The sequence below is a fragment of the Musca autumnalis genome, unplaced genomic scaffold (assembly GCF_047663935.1).
Source record: "Musca autumnalis isolate F117 unplaced genomic scaffold, ASM4766393v1 scaffold_5, whole genome shotgun sequence".
In the NCBI taxonomy this organism is placed as follows: Eukaryota; Metazoa; Arthropoda; class Insecta; order Diptera; family Muscidae; genus Musca; species Musca autumnalis.
In genome coordinates, this window is record NW_027412088.1 from 1,632,493 (window position 1) to 1,650,923 (window position 18,431).

Below are 18,431 nucleotides of genomic sequence, written 5' to 3' on the forward strand. Positions count from 1 at the left end.
TTGGTTGTTGATGCAAAAGTGACGAATCTACAGAATCGAACAAAACATTTGCAACTGACACATACTATTTTATTTGTAAAAACCAACTTTCTTCTTCTTCTTCTTTATACTCCGAACAAAACACCCACAATTGTTTTTTTGTACCTTATAACGGTGTTCTGCTTTTAGTAGCGTACTTAGAAAAAATATATCATATTTTAGCAAGACAAAACGATTGCAACTCACTCCGTCAAAATATAAATAAGGCTCAAAATTATGCCTTTTTGCATTACTTTTATGTTATATCCAGATTTTTATTTGTTAACGGTCTCTTTAAGACTGAATACATCAATAATATAAAGCTAGAAAAGTTACATTATGAATAGGGACAGAATATTTTATGGGTCGATTGCGACACGAGTCGTGTCGCATTGTCAATCGTCTCTGCGACAAAATTTAAAATTTGTATTACGTAAAGCGATAGAAAATAGTCCCCGAGAGGAAGTTATCGGCGATGTAGCGGAGCGTTATTTGTTTTGATTTGAATAAATGAGAAAAAAATATCAGAACAAATAGTAAACAAAAGGAATATTTTTCTACAGTTATAACTGTAGTACATGTTTTGTTTCCAACAATCATCAAAATAATTGTTTATAATTTAGGTTTAAATGCTATTTTCGGCTTCCAAAAGACGCTGTTCCTTATATAGTAGAGGTATTAAAATAACTTTAACCCACTTAGCGCCGAGAATTTTTTTGCGAGAAAACTTAAAATTTCTTTTGAAAATTATATTTTTGGAAACTTCTTAAGCATTTTTTAATAAATAACTTTTTTCTCTAAAACGTATAGCTTTCCTGCAATCGGGCCTTCTTTTAAAAGTGCAAAAAAACTTTGGAGGGTATGTCCTTATATGCCAATCCGTTGGTTTTTGATTGAGAAAATACTCTTACTATATTCCTAACAAATCCTTGACTTTATACGTTTCTAACATTTTAATTAATTAATTATCGCAAATTTAAATTTTTTATCAAAAGTCGAAAATTGCCAATTGCGTGGAAATGTATGGGTCAAATAAAGATTTATAAGCGTGAAATAACAGATAACATACAATACTATAACAAAATGCAAAAAAAAAACCACAAAAATATTCGAAAAACCAGAGTTTTACGTAAATTTTTGCAACCATTTTTTGTGGCGTTTAAACGACCAGGGGCTTTATCTGTGTTAAAAAAGCAGTATGTCACAGCCATGCAGCCACTCCTTTAAGTGTGTGCTGCTTTTCGGTTTTTTTGCATTGGGAAGTTTTCAAAGATCCCATGGCAATGACTTTTTACATCGGTATGGCTCAACCCACATTGTCAGTGGTATCAGTGAATTGTTGCAGTCAATAGAGGAAAAATTGTATAAACGTTGGTGTAGTTGCGGTATTCTTATTATTAGCAAATTTTATCTTTATTGTTGCTTTTAAATGGATCAAAACTCTGCGTCATTCATCTGGTGTACCACAACTATTTAATTGCTCCGCAACATCCTTCCATATCTCTTTAAAAGTGGTCTTAAGTACAGTACACATTGTCAGTTTTGAATGACGATTTTTTGCAATTATCGATAACTGTCCAACCGTCCAGCAACCACAAAATATTTTGTGGTTGTATGATGAATGACAAAAATGAACGGCCACACTAGCAAGCACCAACAAAGCTGTCATTCAAAACTGACAATGTGTACCCAGCTTTAGTTTCGCAAAAAAGCCTGACTCCACGAGCTATGTTTGGATGGGCTTCCATTTTTTCAACCACCATTTCAAATTGTTGTTTTGTAGAAATTTTTGCCATTATAAGTACTCAAACACCAAAAAACGTATATAATATTAAACTAATACACTTAAAATAAATGAAAATGTTACTTATGTTTCAATTTTTCGTATTTATTCACTTGTAAATATGCACGGCGACAGCTAATTTGTTGTCGCCCGAAAATGAACCTTGACGGCGTCGGACTACTTTTGCCATACGTAATGCAAAAATTGCATCTGGCAACGCAACACGACTCGTGTCGCCGAATTGCGACCCATTAATTTAATTTTTATTAGGCACTTGATAAGTTTGGAAAAGTCCTAGGAAATTGTATAACGGGAGAATATAATCTAGGAACATCCTTAAGAATAGGTTATAGTTGATTATGAAGCCCACACAATATAAATTTAATGAATTTTTTCACATTTTTGACTGATTTAGAGGATCTGCTGTGAATAAAGGTCCCATACCGGGCCCATTTATGGAGGTTCCTTAAAACGACAGAAGTAAAAAATGTTGGTTTTGTATCGGAATTAACCTTAGAAAAATATTACGATTATATAATAACACTTGGACATTAGGCATTTCCGTTATTTAACAGCTACTTCATTGTAATGCGCATCAAGGGAAGGATCAAAAGTTCTGTTTCCATATGTTTAAAAGCTATTTTAGCGAAATATGTCTTGTATAAATTAAAATATGCAACAAAAATTAAAGCTGCCTACTTTTAACACCATATAATCATTTTCACCCGTTTCCGTACTATCCATAAACAATATATTGCCAGGTTTCTTAGAGAACATAATTGTATCTTGCTGGAGATTGACATCCATTTATATTGAAGTACATTCCATTCCCTATATAGACTGAAATTTTATATTCCCCAAAAAGGTAGACTTTCTCGTTAGAACAAACTAAATTGTTATTTACTACCGTTATAGGTGATTGGTTGATGATTCGTCAGTTTTATATTCATTTCTTTTATAGATTCTTTGAATTTTCCGATATAATTTATTAAACAGTACCTACAGAAATAATACACATATGTATGTATATGTGTGTGTGTTCGAATCATACAAGAATTTATTAGAGATTAGATATTGTTATTCCCTAATGACTTTATAATTGTTTATAATCACCTCACACGACATAGTCCATGCTTTCAGAACAGACTGATTTAGATTAGAAATAAAAAATACACATTTTATTCATCACGTTCCGACTGCTAATGATTTGACGGGTCAGTCCTGGGGCTCAATTCTGCTTCTATGAAAATGTGAAATGAAAACTTTTATAAAGGAAAAAACTGTCAAATGAAAAAAATCCAGCCAAGAATCCAGCCCCTGATCTGGCTGGAGGATTCTAGGTTGGTATTTTGCCAAGTATTTGAGGTCCTTCATTACTACGTCACCAAACAGCTCCTGCATGTATTAGTTCCTGATGAAAGTATAAGCTGGCATAAAACTGTTAATTGTTTGGTTTCAATCTGTCAAATTTTTTGTTATTGTGAATAAATTGAAAAATGTTGTTGTTGTACTGTTTACGTGACCAGGGGCTGGATTCTTGTTCTATGAAAATTTGAAATGAAAAATATTTCCTTTATAATTTTTTTCATTTGACAGTTTTCTCCTTTATAAAAGTTTTCATTTCACATGTTTATAGAAACAGAATTGAGCCCCTGGTTATTAGAAATGTAAGTGGTCAGTCAGTTTCAGTATAGACATCGTTTGTATGTATGTATTTGACATATAGTCAAAGATATTCGATCTATATTTTGCAATAGACTGTCATTATCCGATAATCCGCTGTAAGTCAAATGTTTAAAGCATTATCTCCAATTTTAAAATTAATGTTGAATATTGGTTTTAACGAAAAGATTCACTAATTAGTAGGTGAGTGTTTCTTATATCAGTCAAAGAACCACATTTTGATATGATCTTAATCAAGTTGGCCGATTAATGTTAAATGGAATGTTTCATAGCAGACAAGCGAATTGCGATTAATAACTTTCCGCAAGTCGATCAAATCGACATAATAAATCAGTTCTTTTGAAATGGAGGAAATTCAGGAAAAACTATAAATCAGTTTTTAACTAACCTTTTCGATCAATATATTTAACAAATGTATGTATAAATGTAAGTATGGATAACGTCAAATAAGGGTCTATAGTTATGAAGTATCAGCCAAACGAACAAACGTACTCTTATCAATACCTCCATCCTCTACGTATCATAAGTTTTGTTTGCCTTTTACCACTTCTCTATAGGCCAACAAATGGACCAATGATGTTTCGTGTTTCACACGAAGTTCAATGTTAAAGTTGACTAATGAAAGTATGTTTGTATGTATGTATGTACAAACACACATCCAAACACTCAATATTGTCGTAAACTAAACTCTTAGACGCTATGATAAAACGGTAATCTGAATTTTATATTTAGGAGGCATTCATTATAGACATGCAATTACTACCATTTACTTTTTTATCGATTACGATATCAACCATTTTCTGATAAGATGACACAAACAACAAAACGCCGAAGAAACGTTATTTTCTGGATATTTGAAGACTGAACATCAATTGAATTCTTCAATTGGATATGAAAGTCGTTACCGTTAGGACGCCTTCGATTTTTTTCTTGAAACTGAAATTCATATTGTCGTAACTAACAGAGAAAAGTGAAGTGACACGTAGTGACGGTATCTTCTATCATATCCTTTTCAAAGGATATAAACGTAGAAAATAAAATTGTCGAAGTAAAACTAACATTTTGACGGTTCGCTCGAAGGAAAACGTTGCTAACAAAATGGGTGTACGTATAAATCAAATCAATCAACTGGAATTGAAACAGAAAACTAAATGTGGATCGTGTAACTAAAAATCTTATAACAAAATAGTGACAACATTAGAATATACTAACCTTTATATACACATATAGTCAGTGGAGGACTTAGATCATGACCCACCTATAAGGTCATGCAGTAAGTCCAGCTGATATCAACAATTGCTGTTAAAATATGTTGTTGTGATATGAAATCGAACAAAAACATAGTTACCAATTGCAAAAATATGAAAAATGCAATTAGTTTGTTTACTAAATAAATGTGAAAAATGAAAAAAAAAATATAAAAAGTCTCGTAAAACGTGATTTCCTACGAATACTTTTTTTGTTGTGTGGTGTGTAAAATCGAAATTAATACAATTTTTTTATTAAAACAAAATCAGACAAATTTAGGTGCAGAGTAGTATTTTTTTTGGAATTCGCCCCTGAATAACCTTAATCTTTAACCATGGTCATCGATTGGAAATATAAATGTCCTGCATTTTAATCTGCAAAAGATGTTAAAAAGTCTGACCAAAATCGAAATGAGTTAAAATCAAGCATTTCTTTATAATAATAGCAATGTTGTAATAAAAGAAGAACCAGCGACCAATTTACTACTTACCCTGTTAGTGTTTTAAATTATTCGACACAAACATAAAAAAAACTATTTTAAGTAATGAAAATGAGAGCAGAGATGTATTTATTACAAGTTAAAGCAAAAACAAAATTTCGAAAAAAATATTATAAAATTACCATTTTTATTCGTGGTTTTTATTGCAGGCCGCCTGTATCACAAGAACAAATTTTCATTTTTTGACAATCAATGCATAAACTCAACTAACTGTCTTGCCCTGTGTATTTTGGTAAACAAGAACTATTTTTTAGAATATTTCTAAATAGTCAATAATAGTAAATTTCCCTTGTCCAGCAAATTAATAGAAAATTACTTTGCGCTTGGAATTATTTTTCCATGATATTATTTTGGCGCACAATTTTTTAGAGACTGATTCATTGAACTATTTTCTGCCTTCAATTGCGAGTGTAAAAAAGTATCCAATCTTAAAACAAAAATGTTCCTGCCATTGTCTGCGTTGAGTTTTTTATAAACGCTTTGATCCCTACAATTTATTTCGAGCCCTCCACCCGAGTTCATGATGAGTTTTGATTAAAACTTATTAATTTTACAATTTTGCAAATACTTCGTTCGATGATGAATGTTGTTTTACACATTACTCTAAAAACGAGTGAAAATTATCCCGATAAGGTCAAAGGCAGTTTTATAAGTATCCATAACTTATCTAAACAATAGTTTGTAGGGATTCTCGGTACGTGTTGCCTTTTAAGACTCTTCGCTATAAAACAACCTTCATAAAGAATTGGTATCAGTTGTTGTCATGTAAATCTAGTTTTCATACAGATTTAGTGGACATCTAGACGAATGAGCAACTTATTACTAATTCGTAACCATACGTAAAATGATGCAAATATGATTCCAAAATATGTCAATACAAAGTAGGTGTTCAGGTATTACATCATTATTTAAACCGTTGTTCTTTTTTTTGCATTTACCCTGTTTTTGTTCAGAAAAAGACTATATTTTTTTTTTGTATATTCGTTACAAAAACACAAACAGGGGTAAATGTCAAGAATTACTATAAAAACGCGACAAAATCGATTATTTGTCAATGAGAGCCGTACCTAAAATTTTCTGAGCAACATTTTTGCAATAGCGAACAAAGATATAACGCTAATTCCTGATAGTTTTCAGGGTCTCTAGCAAAAACTTCATCACGCCATAACGCGGATGTTCGACTCACGGCGGATCTGTCCTTCGGGGTTCTTAATATACTCACCAAGGCCTTTCTTCCCCAACAGGAATTTTCAGTTCTCCACACTTTCACCTCCATTGTGGTGCACAGTGTATTAGAGTTGTACAATCTAGTTCATTTGAAAGATCTAGTTCAATAGTTCAGCTCTTTTAACTGAACTAGTTCAGTAATCTAGTTCATAGTTCACTATCCAGTTCAATCATTCGGATCATAATCGTTCTATCAAACGCATACATACACCAAAGAGAAACAAACAATAGCAAACATCTTATGTTGTGTGTGTGTAGAAACTGTCAGCTCGAAAAAGCTTTGTGCGTGTGTGTTTATTTTTTTTTTTCTATCCAGAACAAGGCACATTCAATATGGGAATATGTGGAATTTGTTGTGTTTTTGAAGAAATCTTCACTTTCCAACATCTATTCATTGTACCTTGATCCAAAACGTAAACAAACTTATCACATTACGAAGGCATCACTTAACACTGACGACGGCGTAACTTTATGCATATGTGAACGACATGTTGAACTAGATTGTGAATCGTTCGTTCGTTGATCGTACGGTCGCCGACTGATTATAGTTCAGTGAACTATTGAACTATAATGAACTATATCAACTGATCTAGTTCATACGCTCTATTCAATGAATCGTTCAATTGAACTAGTTCGTTCATGAACTATACAACTCTACAGTGTATCCAGCCAATAACAAAAGATACCAAGTTAACTTTTTAACCCATAGCGTAGCACATATTTTTATTACGAACACATTTTCTTGTAGGTGTCCGTATTAACATACATACATACTTTTGCGATACACCATAGGTGGTTGTGTGTGTTTCCTAACGTCTACTCCTAATCAACCAGTTGCTGGCTGCCATTTTATGACTTTATACAATTGAAAAGAATTTCAAAAAAGGCCCGCAAAAGTTTATCATAGTATTTGCAATTATTATTATGGTTTTATCATGGTCAGAAGGAAATTGGGGGTTTGTTCCTACATTTATTGGTTGTAGATATCGTAGCAATTTCCTAACAGAAAAAGAGGCGTTAGTAATTCAATTCAAATATATTTTTTACAGCCGAATTTTGATGATGTCTAATAAACAGAGAAATTCTTGTTCACATAACGGAAGCTCTGCTCAAATTTGGGGTTGTAATAATTCAATAAAGTGCCAAGAAATATTATTTCAAAGTCCATGCCGTTCCGATATTTTGCGAAAAAAAGGAGATAAGAAATTTAAGAAAAAATTAAGCAACGCATTGCTGAAGAACAAAAATTGTTTACATTCCAAAAGCATGCATTCTTATGAAGGGTGTAAGAGTTGTAAGGGCACCACTGTGCCTTATTGCATAACTAATTAATAATGATGATAATAATAATGATAATAATTGGTATTAAGTGTAAAGCAATATCGTATTATCGTAACAATGAACGAAATAAGAGTTTTAATGGTAATGACTTAGCAAGCAATTTTAATCATTCAAAAAATATGTATATTAGTTAATATAGATTATGTCGATGTTATAGGGCATAACCTAGAAGTAATCAATGGACATTTATGAAAATACATTGATTTCGAGAGCGCTGTAATTATTTTGGTTCAGTAAGCCTAAAGACATCTGATTTAAAAAGCCAGGTTTTACCACTAGGTCATACGGCCAATAAGGAATTCTAGCTTGAAGTGATGAGTCGTTTGCGCGAAGAAATTCGTCAGAAACGCACAGAATTGTGGAAAAACCAATCATGAATGTTGCGCCATGAGAACGCACCAATAACAACGCCAATAACAAAACCGTTATCATGCCTCAACCACATTATTCACCGGACTTGGACACCGCCTACTTTTCACCTTCCCAAAACTTAATATGTATGTCCATACAGGACTACACACCTTCCCAGCAAACCAAATGTCGGACGTCCGACGCGTCTGCTCAAAGTCGAAAGTTTTTTCCGACGCGTCTGACCGACTTCAGTTCGAATTCTGCCCGATTTTTTAAGAATTTCTCTCTCTGGAATAAGCGTTTTACAAGTGGTTTGAGCGCATGAACAAGTGCATAAATCATGAAAACAAAAAAACTATTTTTTATGGTAAATATTCGCGATTTCATTATTAGGCTCGAAACGTTTCGATTAGCCCTCGTAAAAACAAATTATGTCCAAATGGCGATAAAAAAAAATCAGAAATTCATTCGATAGTGGATCAGAATTCGTACCGAATACCACCCGAAAGTCGACAAAAACTTCTGAATTTCAAAAGATTCTACTTCCGAATGTCGGTAAATAAGTCAGAAATTCATGCGATAGTTCATCCGAACGAATTCGGTCCGATAATCGGAAACACATCAGATTTTCATCCGACTTTCGGTCAAAGAACACGTCAACCAACCATGCATCCGAAGTCGACTTTCGGACCGTATTCGATCCGATCTCGTATGTTTATTCCGATTTTCGTTTGCTGCGTTGTTATAAAATTAGTTGTCTATAAAAAATATTGGAAGTAACGATGGAATGGTGCTGTATAATCATAAAATGACATAACATAGAAATGTATTGCTTATTATTATAGATGGTTAGGTTCAAGATAGTGCCTAATAGAAAAAATATTGTATTTGGCTTAAAGGCATACTCATTAATTACGAATTGTATTATTATTTATTTCAGATAAAATCAAAATACCACATAGATGTTGATTTTGAAGTACCCAAAAAGATACCATGGTACTATGCCCCCTTGTTTGCATCTTTTTGGTTTGTCCTTTATTTGGCTGTGGTGGTAACACAGATAAATCATTTACCTGATCCATTATATCGGAAAGATGAAGCCAAACACCCTGACGCCTTTATATCAGAACGTGCCGAAATGCAGCTTATCAATTTATCACGTATTGGTCCTAAAGTAGTGGGCAGCATTGCGAATGAAGTGACAGCCGTTGAGTTTCTGAAGCAACAAATCGAAGAGATTAAAGCACAAGCCAGCGATTATTTTCAATTTGAGATTGATGTACAATTGGCCACTGGTAGTTATATGCATTGGTCCATGATAAACATGTACCAAAATATTCAGAATGTGGTGGTGAAAATGAGTGCCAAAGATTCGACAAGTGAAAATTATTTGCTTATTAACAGTCATTATGACTCTGTGCCTGGTAGTCCGGGTGCTGGAGATGCTGGCTCTATGATCGTAGTTATGTTAGAAGTAATGCGGGTAATATCGAAATCAGACGGACCCCTTAAACATCCTATTGTATTTCTATTCAATGGTGCCGAAGAGAATCCTCTACAGGCATCCCACGCCTTCATCACACAACACAAATGGGCCAAGAATTGCAAGTAAGTAAAAAATCGTTATCACTGATTTAGAGTGAAGTAGTAAACAACTTACTACCTAATGTATAATCTATTGGGAGTATAAAGGCTTCATAAATGCTTTCACATATTCCATAGCAGGTATTTTGTAGATCTTATTAGCCATATTTTCCAATTAATTTGTAATTACGAATTCCTTACAAAAAAATCATATTTCGACATTGTCTTTTAAAGAGATATTGCTTAAATTAGGTATTTTAGGGTCTCCGTGGACAGGAACTATAAAAAACCACAAACAAAATTTTAGTGATTTCTTAAAAAATATCTAAAATATGGTTATTTAACATCTAAAGAGATTAGTTTAGTTCACAAACTTTATATCGTAGACGCCTGATAATTTAATAGCTTTTGGCTATTGTTTTAATGTGAAAGTGCCTTTAGACCATTTGTACTGTACATTAGGATGATGACTTTTTCACCTTTTTTCAAAAATTATTTCCTGTTGCCTGAATGAATGAACATTTATTTATTTGTTTCGTCTATGGAAAATATGTTCCTTACAGACTAATGTTAAATAATATTGAAACAGTTCTGCCGCTCAACTGGTAAATTAAATAAAAACACCGAAAAGTTAAATTTCAAATGAACACTTTTATTCACATTTTTAGACATCGGATTTTTGCATATTTTTGAAAATTATAATGCAAATAATTCGTTTATTAAACAATATAAACTGGATCTTTGTACGTAATATTATTTTCAATACGACATCGAATTTCTGTCATACATACAATTGGTTGAAATTTCAAAAATATGCAAATATCCGATGTCTAGTTATCAGATAGTTACTATGCAAAGCGTTTGAATGGACTTTGCTGAATGAGTGAATTTTTTAAATTTTACTCCACTTAGACCGTGTTTAGACATTCAAACTGGAAAGAAAATTTTTCTTCTCAATTTCTTTTAAAATTTCCTTGTTGTTTAGACACGGAAATCATGTTTGTGTAAATTTTCTTATTCTTCTTCACACTCATTTTCTCATTACGCCGTTCAAAAACAAAGCCAAGGACGTAAGTGATAAACAATTAATTATTAAAGGAACCCTTGAATTGCATTTTAATTTTGATATTTCCACTTATTTCGAATTGTTTTTGCTTAAAAAAATAGTTTTTCCTCCAAAAGGTATTTTTTCAATTGTCTTCGCTGTTGTTTGTTTCTCGACAGAGAAAATACAGTAAAAGAAAATGCAAAAACAAATCTGCAGCCAACTTCAGGTTGTATACGAAGAAGAACGAAACAAAACAGAATTTGCCAGTACAGAGGTGTGTGTACCCCCTCTTATTCCTCTCTACTCCCTCGCCCATAAACTTAATTTTCTTTCCCATCAACTTTCCCTGTATAAACACGGAATTAGCTGCTCCTTAGTCTGTGTTTAGACACACAAATTTCTCGGGAAAGTAAATTGAGTTTTTGGGAGAGAGCGGAGAGGAAAGAGCTCCTCAATACTCTTTCCTACCCCCTATTGCCTAAAAACTGAATTTACTTTCCCGTGTGTGTAAACACGGACTTATGAGAAGCGAGGAACTCGTCTAGACATAATTGTATTTTATCAATTAACTTGTAATTCAATTCAGGGTTGAATTTTCTTAAACTAGGTTCACATTAATGTTTAAATTAGTATAAACGTTTACATATGAATTCATGAGTGTTAACTTTACATACTAAACAAAATATATACAAAATATTTACAGATGACAGTTTCAATATATATATTTTCTAAAATTGTTTTAAATTCAGGTATTTATATGAGAAATCTAAATTATATCGCCTATTAATTCTGTATTGGTCCATTCATGGCGTACATAGTTCTATGGAAAGGTATATAAAAGAACTCAGTATTCCTTAAAGAACGATTAGGTACATTGAGACATATTAGTTCTAAAAGATGTGGACAGTTAATAGATCCAATAATAAGTTTAAATAGATACATACTAGTTTGTAAGCATCTACAATTGTATAACAACGGTAAATTAATTAGAGGGCAACGTGATCCATAAGATGGCACAGAGTTTGTAAAGTTTAGAGAAAAAAGAGCGAATTTTAAAAATATCTTTTGCAGCTTTTCTATGCGATTAATTTGAATAATTGATGTTGGATTCCAAACAATCACAACATTCTCTAACATTTATTAAATAAGGTTTATTTTCTCTAATCTTAAATAAAAAATCATCAAAATATTATACAGCGAAATGAGGTTCTAAAATGTCATCACCCTACTGTACATTTTCACTGTAAACAAATTATGTAAAACGTTTTTTTTCTGTTTTGCTTTAATTCGCAATAAACATAGTATTGCACTATGCAACACGAAAATTCAAACAACTTCTAGTATGCATTTTTTGAAAGTACATATTTAGACTACAAAAACCCTAATAGGGCCTCATCTAAACCGGACTAAATCTAAACTTTTTTGCATTTATCAAGCCTTTATCTCAGAAACGAATAGGAATTTGGCCTTGCTGTCTTTAGCAATATTGTAGCCCTAAACTAGTAGAACTTATCTTTTGAAAAAACCAGAAGAAAAAGAAAAACTCCATCTAGGGCATCAAAATCTATAAAATATAGAAAGTTTTACATAATTTCTGAAATTCTGGTCAGTATCGGCTAAACTATTGGGAGTTGGACCAAGTAACCTTTTGCAAAAATCTTCCAAATAAAGTTCTCAACAATTCTTTAGAACATTTTGAAACTCTAAAATGCTTACTTCATGTTGTTTCAGCGGTATTTTGCATCATATCTTTTACAACACGTATTTCAAACACAGTTCACACCAACAGTTTATTCTCGCATTTCGGATTTCACTACATTATTGACATTTTTATTAAATCGTCGTTGAAAATGTCCTGAAAACAACAGCATAGAGGCATTTTACAACATGTTCTGAAGAGTTGTGTATTACATCCCAGGGAATATTTTTCCAAAAGAAAATATTCAGAAAAAATTAACGGTTTTGGAGATACGGTGCGAAATGTATAAAAATTGTGGATTATTTGCATATATTTTGAAATTTGATGCAATAAATGTAGTTTTTCGAGTTCGTTATTTCTCCAAATACTTTATTCTTATCCTTATCAACAAATTTGCTCCAGAGGTCAGAAGAAGATTCGCATTGGTTTCAGAGATATAGCCCCGAATTTCTTTAAAAACTCAATAATAAACTATGTTTAGATGTCGCCATAAAATCCGAGCTGGATCTGACACAACAAAACCCCACTAGGGTTTCTTGTCGTTTGGGTCTGTACTTTCAAAAAATCCTCAGTTCGAATTGTTTGCACAAGATCACTTTAAAAATGTTGCACAGTGTTACGGAATCCCCTTTGGCTAATACCATGGTAGAATAAGAAAAGGTAGCAGCAATACACAGCTGACTGAACTGGGTTGTAACGTTAGTGTCAAATTTCATATGACATTTTATACGTTTATTTCTATTTCGATGTACATTAGGGACATATATTTTTTGAGAAAAAAAAATATGTCATTCGGAAAAAACCATTTCCCAGAAAGACTTCTTCATATCAATGATATGTAACCTCCTCCAAGTTCGAACGATATGCCGCGCAGTAAATCCCCGCTTGTAGAGGCGATACAACATTTGTTAATATGTGAGGTATTTTGTTAAAATTTAAAAAAATAAAGCCCTAATAAACATGTGCTTCTTTGATTTCTAAAACAAAACATTGAAACAGCTTCTCCTTTTTCTATGAATTTCCAGCGACCCCAAACTTTTCTGCAAGAATTCTACTTTCTGCGAGAATTTATGCATTTAGTGGAATGATGTGGAAACATACATACAAATTGAAAATGTAACGAATTTTCATTCATGTTTTCCAAAATATTCAACCAAATGTGAAAAATTATTAGTTTTTTAAATTCCAATAATTTATAGACGTTTCCTTGTTTTGTTTACAAATACAACTGGCAGTAACGTTACAAACAAAAACAAATTCCTTTGTGGTTGTTGTTCGAGTTGTATTTGTTGTAGTATTAACTTTACCTTGTATTTGTTCTACCATGGGCTAATACTACATATGTATATGGAAGATACACTGAAGATACTTTAAATTCGATACGAATCGACCAAAAAATTAAATCTGTATTTATAATAGCCACGCACACGACAGTACGAAAACGTATATGACTCTTAAAATTGTTATTACTCTTAAACTCTTGCAAAGTGGAGTTTACTCTTAAAAAATAGATTATTTCAATTCAATTCGACTAATCGAAGGCAATTTCATCTATTCATTTAAATTGTTTAAAAAATACAAATATGTGTTCCCACAAAAAAAAAAAACATACCAATTTTCTGTATAAAGTTATTAACTCTTCGTCTTTAGCAGCTACTTCATAGACAAGTCCGACTATTTTGCATTATAGCACATGATTTGTGTTTACTAATAGATGTTGCTTATTTTTTCCTGCTCCTATAGAGCTCTCATTAACTTAGATGCTGCTGGTAGTGGTGGACGGGAAGTATTGTTCCAATCAGGACCAGAAAATCCCTGGTTAATGCGTTATTACCGTGAAGTACCACATCCGTTTGCCACATCAATGGGTGAAGAAATTTTCCAAGCTGGAATTATTCCATCGGATACAGATTTTCGTATTTTCCGCGATTATGGTGGTGTACCTGGTAAGAATTCGCAAGAGACCTGTTAAAAACATATAAGGCAAATAATATATTTTTTTTCAAAATCAAATCCAGGCTTCGATATGGCATACATTTTCAATGGCTACGTCTACCACACCGAATACGATAGAGTTAATATTATATCCAAACAATCACTGCAGAATACCGGAGACAATGTACTTGCGTTAGCCAAAGGAGTGGCAAATGCTCCAGAAATGGAAAATCCAGAGGTAAGAATGAAGGTCGGGTATTTTCCCTCTTGAGTTGAGCTGAAAACAACAACAGACATGCTTTTTAAATAAAAGTGGACTGACTTCTCCACAAATCCAAAGTGAATTAAATAATAAATAATACTATTTAATAATGTTTGACAGGAACATGCCGAAGGCCATGTCATCTTTTATGACTTCCTGGGCTGGTTTATGGTTTTCTATACTCAAACAACTGGAGTCATAATCAATGTTGTGGTTTGCATCATAGCCCTATTAGCAATTGCGGTTTCTCTCTTCTTTATGACTGCCAGATCTGGTCTGAGCTGGAAAGCTGTGATTACCAGATACCTTACCATTTTCGCCATACAAATTGTATCAATTGCTTTGGCTGCTGGATTGACTATATTAGTTGCTGTCTTTATGGATGGTGTTGGTAGACCCATGACTTGGTTTTCGGAAACATGGCTACTGATACCCCTCTTCTTTTGTCCCATGTTCTTTGGTATGGGCATACTTCCAGCCTACTATTTAGAGAAAACGAAAAAGGTAGGTATTTGTCACCCCATCGAATAGTACTTCAAAGATTGGTAATTTGTCGATGCATTTCTTAGGATCAACTTAGTTTGGGTTTCCGCATTCAGCTTTTTATGCATTCCCATTGCTTGTTCTTGATCCTGCTGACCATTGTCTGTACCAGTATTGGTTTGCGTTCATCTTTTATGTGCATGATGGCAGTCCTGTTCGATATCTCTGCCTTGATAATAAATCTCATTACGAAGTGGCATAGAAAGGCCTATTGGTTTGCCATTGCGGCAATGGTTTGCCAAATCTTACCATTCCTGTATTACACATCAATTGCTCACGCCACATATATGACCATGTTGCCAATGACGGGACGTTCGGGCTCTGCCTCCAACCCAGATATTTTAATGGCAGGCATTGCCGTTTTCATGACAATATTATTTGCGGGCTTTATTGTAAGTATTCTAGAGATTCGCTCAAGAAGTGATTTCATGCCGTCAACTCTTTCTCTTTGTAGATGCCTCTGTTCCTGTTTTTCCGCAAAACCCGTACCATTATCTATTCCTTCCTGGCAATAACCATACTATTCATCATAATCGCTGTAACTCCTGCTGGTTTTCCATACAAAGCCAAAACGGCCACTGAAAGATATTCCCTAATTGTAGGTTAATACATGGACACTTCCAAAATAAGTTTTTTTTTATAATCCTCATTTTGAACCATTTCAGCATGCACAAAGAACATTGCACAACGCCAATGGTTCCATACGACTCCAAGAGTCAGGCATCTATGTATATCCCCAAGATCGCAGAGTCAACAGTGCTGATGGTAAGATATGATCGGAAATCATTTCGTTATCAATCTCATTTATTTTGCCTCTTAGAATACATCAAACTCATTGGTGAGAAACACAAGATCAGTGAATACTGTGACGTGGAAATGTTCTGCGGGATGCCATTGTACAATCACCGTTGGCACAAGGCCAGAGAGCGCAGTTTTTGGATACCCATTGAAGAGAAGCCCAATTTACCTGGTGCCAAGCCAACGTTATCCCTCGTGAATGACTACGACTTGGGTGCCACTAGCCCCACGAGACGTTACGAATTTAAGTTGGTTGGTCCCGATCACATGACGATTTTCATAGGACTTGAAGGTGAAGCAAAAATCACAGATTGGTCTTTCAATGATACTATGATACGCGAAGAATGGGAACAGCCTTATTTCATTTACTTTTCATATGGTAAAGACGAAAAGGGTACCTTGGATTTCACAGTTGATGTAGAGGTAAAAGTGTTATATCCGTTATACTTATCCATTTGAAACTAACTTACTATCCCAATATGAACAGAAAACCGATGGTAATTTTAATGTGCCGGTCTTGGAAATTGGCATTGCTGGTCACTGGATTCATCAGGATAAAATACGTACCCCCAAATATGAACAATTTGTCGAAAGTTTTCCCGACTATGCAAGTGTCAACGATTGGATAGCCTCTTATGAAAGTTGGTTCTTCTAATTTGCATGCCTTTCTAAGTCGCCTCACTCGAAAAAATGCAATAATTCATCATTCGCTAAGCGAAATTTAGTCAATGTTTAAAACACACATACACATGATATACATACTTATAATGACAGTTAGCATTAGTTATAGGTCAGAATATAAATTCAGTTATGATCAATAAATAATAATTTTGTTTAAAAACAAATTCGGCTGTGCTTTTGTCGTTTGTACACACAAAGTCAATGTTTCCAATGATTCTGAGAAGAATATAACATCAACGGTGGAGAAATCCAAGTTTGGAATGAGTATTTAATATATCCAAAATTGGTGTGGTACTCATTGCTACCTTACGGCGACAATAAGTAGAGAGAAATTACTCACATTGTTCCTTAACGAGGTATGTACTTATTCACAATTCCTTTGAATTTATTATATATTAAATGTCATTGTTTAATAAATGTCATTCGCTGTAAAAATTGGATTTTGCCCTTCAAGGAACTACACTTAGTACATTTAGTAAATCCAGTCGATTGCACATTCATACATACGCAACTAAATCCTCATAAATGAGGTTAACCCGACAATAAGCTCAATAAGCTTATGATAATATGCAGATACATTTGTAGAAGGCTTGGATAGGAGAGAATTGTAGCAACTTACATTACAAATCCCTCTAGTATACCCCAATTCTTCTGTAACTGACTGCGTAAATTAGCAATCTTAAAGACCCGCAAGAGACTTCAAATACATTATTGTAGTAAAGTATGATGTGTGTAATTTTTTGAGTAATGTTTTATTAACCATATTCTGACTCCACAGTGTGATAGAAGACCAAAAAAGAGAAGACACGTGTCTCGCAGTTTTTCCCTATCTCATCAACTTTGGTGGTTGTAGGCCTCCAAAGGATTGAGGCTTTGATGTAAAAAGGGGTCATTTTGTCAAGACTATTCGAGTATGTTCCAAACCATTAGGAAATTTGAATTTATCTCAGAGGCAAAGTTGTAGCTCTTGTTTTAGAGAACAAAAATTGTGAACACATATAATCCATCAAACTTCATCTGCAAGATCAAAATCGCCAAGTTCAAATTTATTTTAAAAATTTTTCTCGGGTTTTGGTCTAAAGCTATCAAACCGATCAAATTTGAAGCAAACAAGCAACTACAAGAATGACCTCGGATATCAATAAACATAATTCAAAACATACGAACTCTGTGTAGTCGGTTCTTAAAGGTCAAAATAGCAAAGCAAATGGGATCCTGTTTTCTCTAATTTTGTAGCAAAGACGAAATGTGTACGAACGGTTCTTAAAGGTGAAAATAGCAAAAAACTTTTGAAAATATTCCACTTTTACAAGTTTTCTCCGTACGGAATCGCCCAACAATTAAGGATACAGTCAACTAAAAAATGTACCTTAGATTTCAATAAACAAGTTTCTAGAACATATGAAGATTCTAAGAACGAATCTTCAAGCTCAAAATTCGATTATTTTAGATCATTCTTTCCTGTTCATATCCGTAAATAACAAACCTTTCAAATTTCCTTGAGTTTTTAGCAGTACGTTATTTCCAAACCTCAGCAGTTGAAATGTTAAATATAATTAAATTGTTCGTGAATTTCAGCTTTGAGAATCATTCCTAAAATCTTTATATGTTCTAAAAAGTTGTTTATTGAAAACTTAGGTACATTTTTTGGTTGACGGTATCATTAATTTTTGGGCAATTCGGACTAGAATCCGAGAAAAAAATATAAAAATTGAACATTTTCAAAAGTTT

At 33.3% G+C, this 18,431-nt stretch overlaps 1 protein-coding gene across 1 annotated transcript; it reads left to right on the plus strand.

Annotated features, from left to right (window-relative positions):
- Positions 1-4,449: 4,449 nt before the first annotated feature.
- LOC141406784 (endoplasmic reticulum metallopeptidase 1) lies at positions 4,450-16,864 on the plus strand. The gene is made up of 10 exons (XM_073992815.1): positions 4,450-4,588; positions 9,091-9,758; positions 14,225-14,427; positions 14,500-14,654; positions 14,799-15,182; positions 15,248-15,613; positions 15,676-15,819; positions 15,887-15,986; positions 16,042-16,442; positions 16,507-16,864. Exons 1-10 carry the CDS (start codon positions 4,583-4,585, stop codon positions 16,672-16,674), a joined length of 2,595 nt encoding a protein of 864 aa, XP_073848916.1. The 5' UTR covers positions 4,450-4,582; the 3' UTR covers positions 16,675-16,864.
- The last annotated feature ends 1,567 nt before the right edge of the window (positions 16,865-18,431 follow it).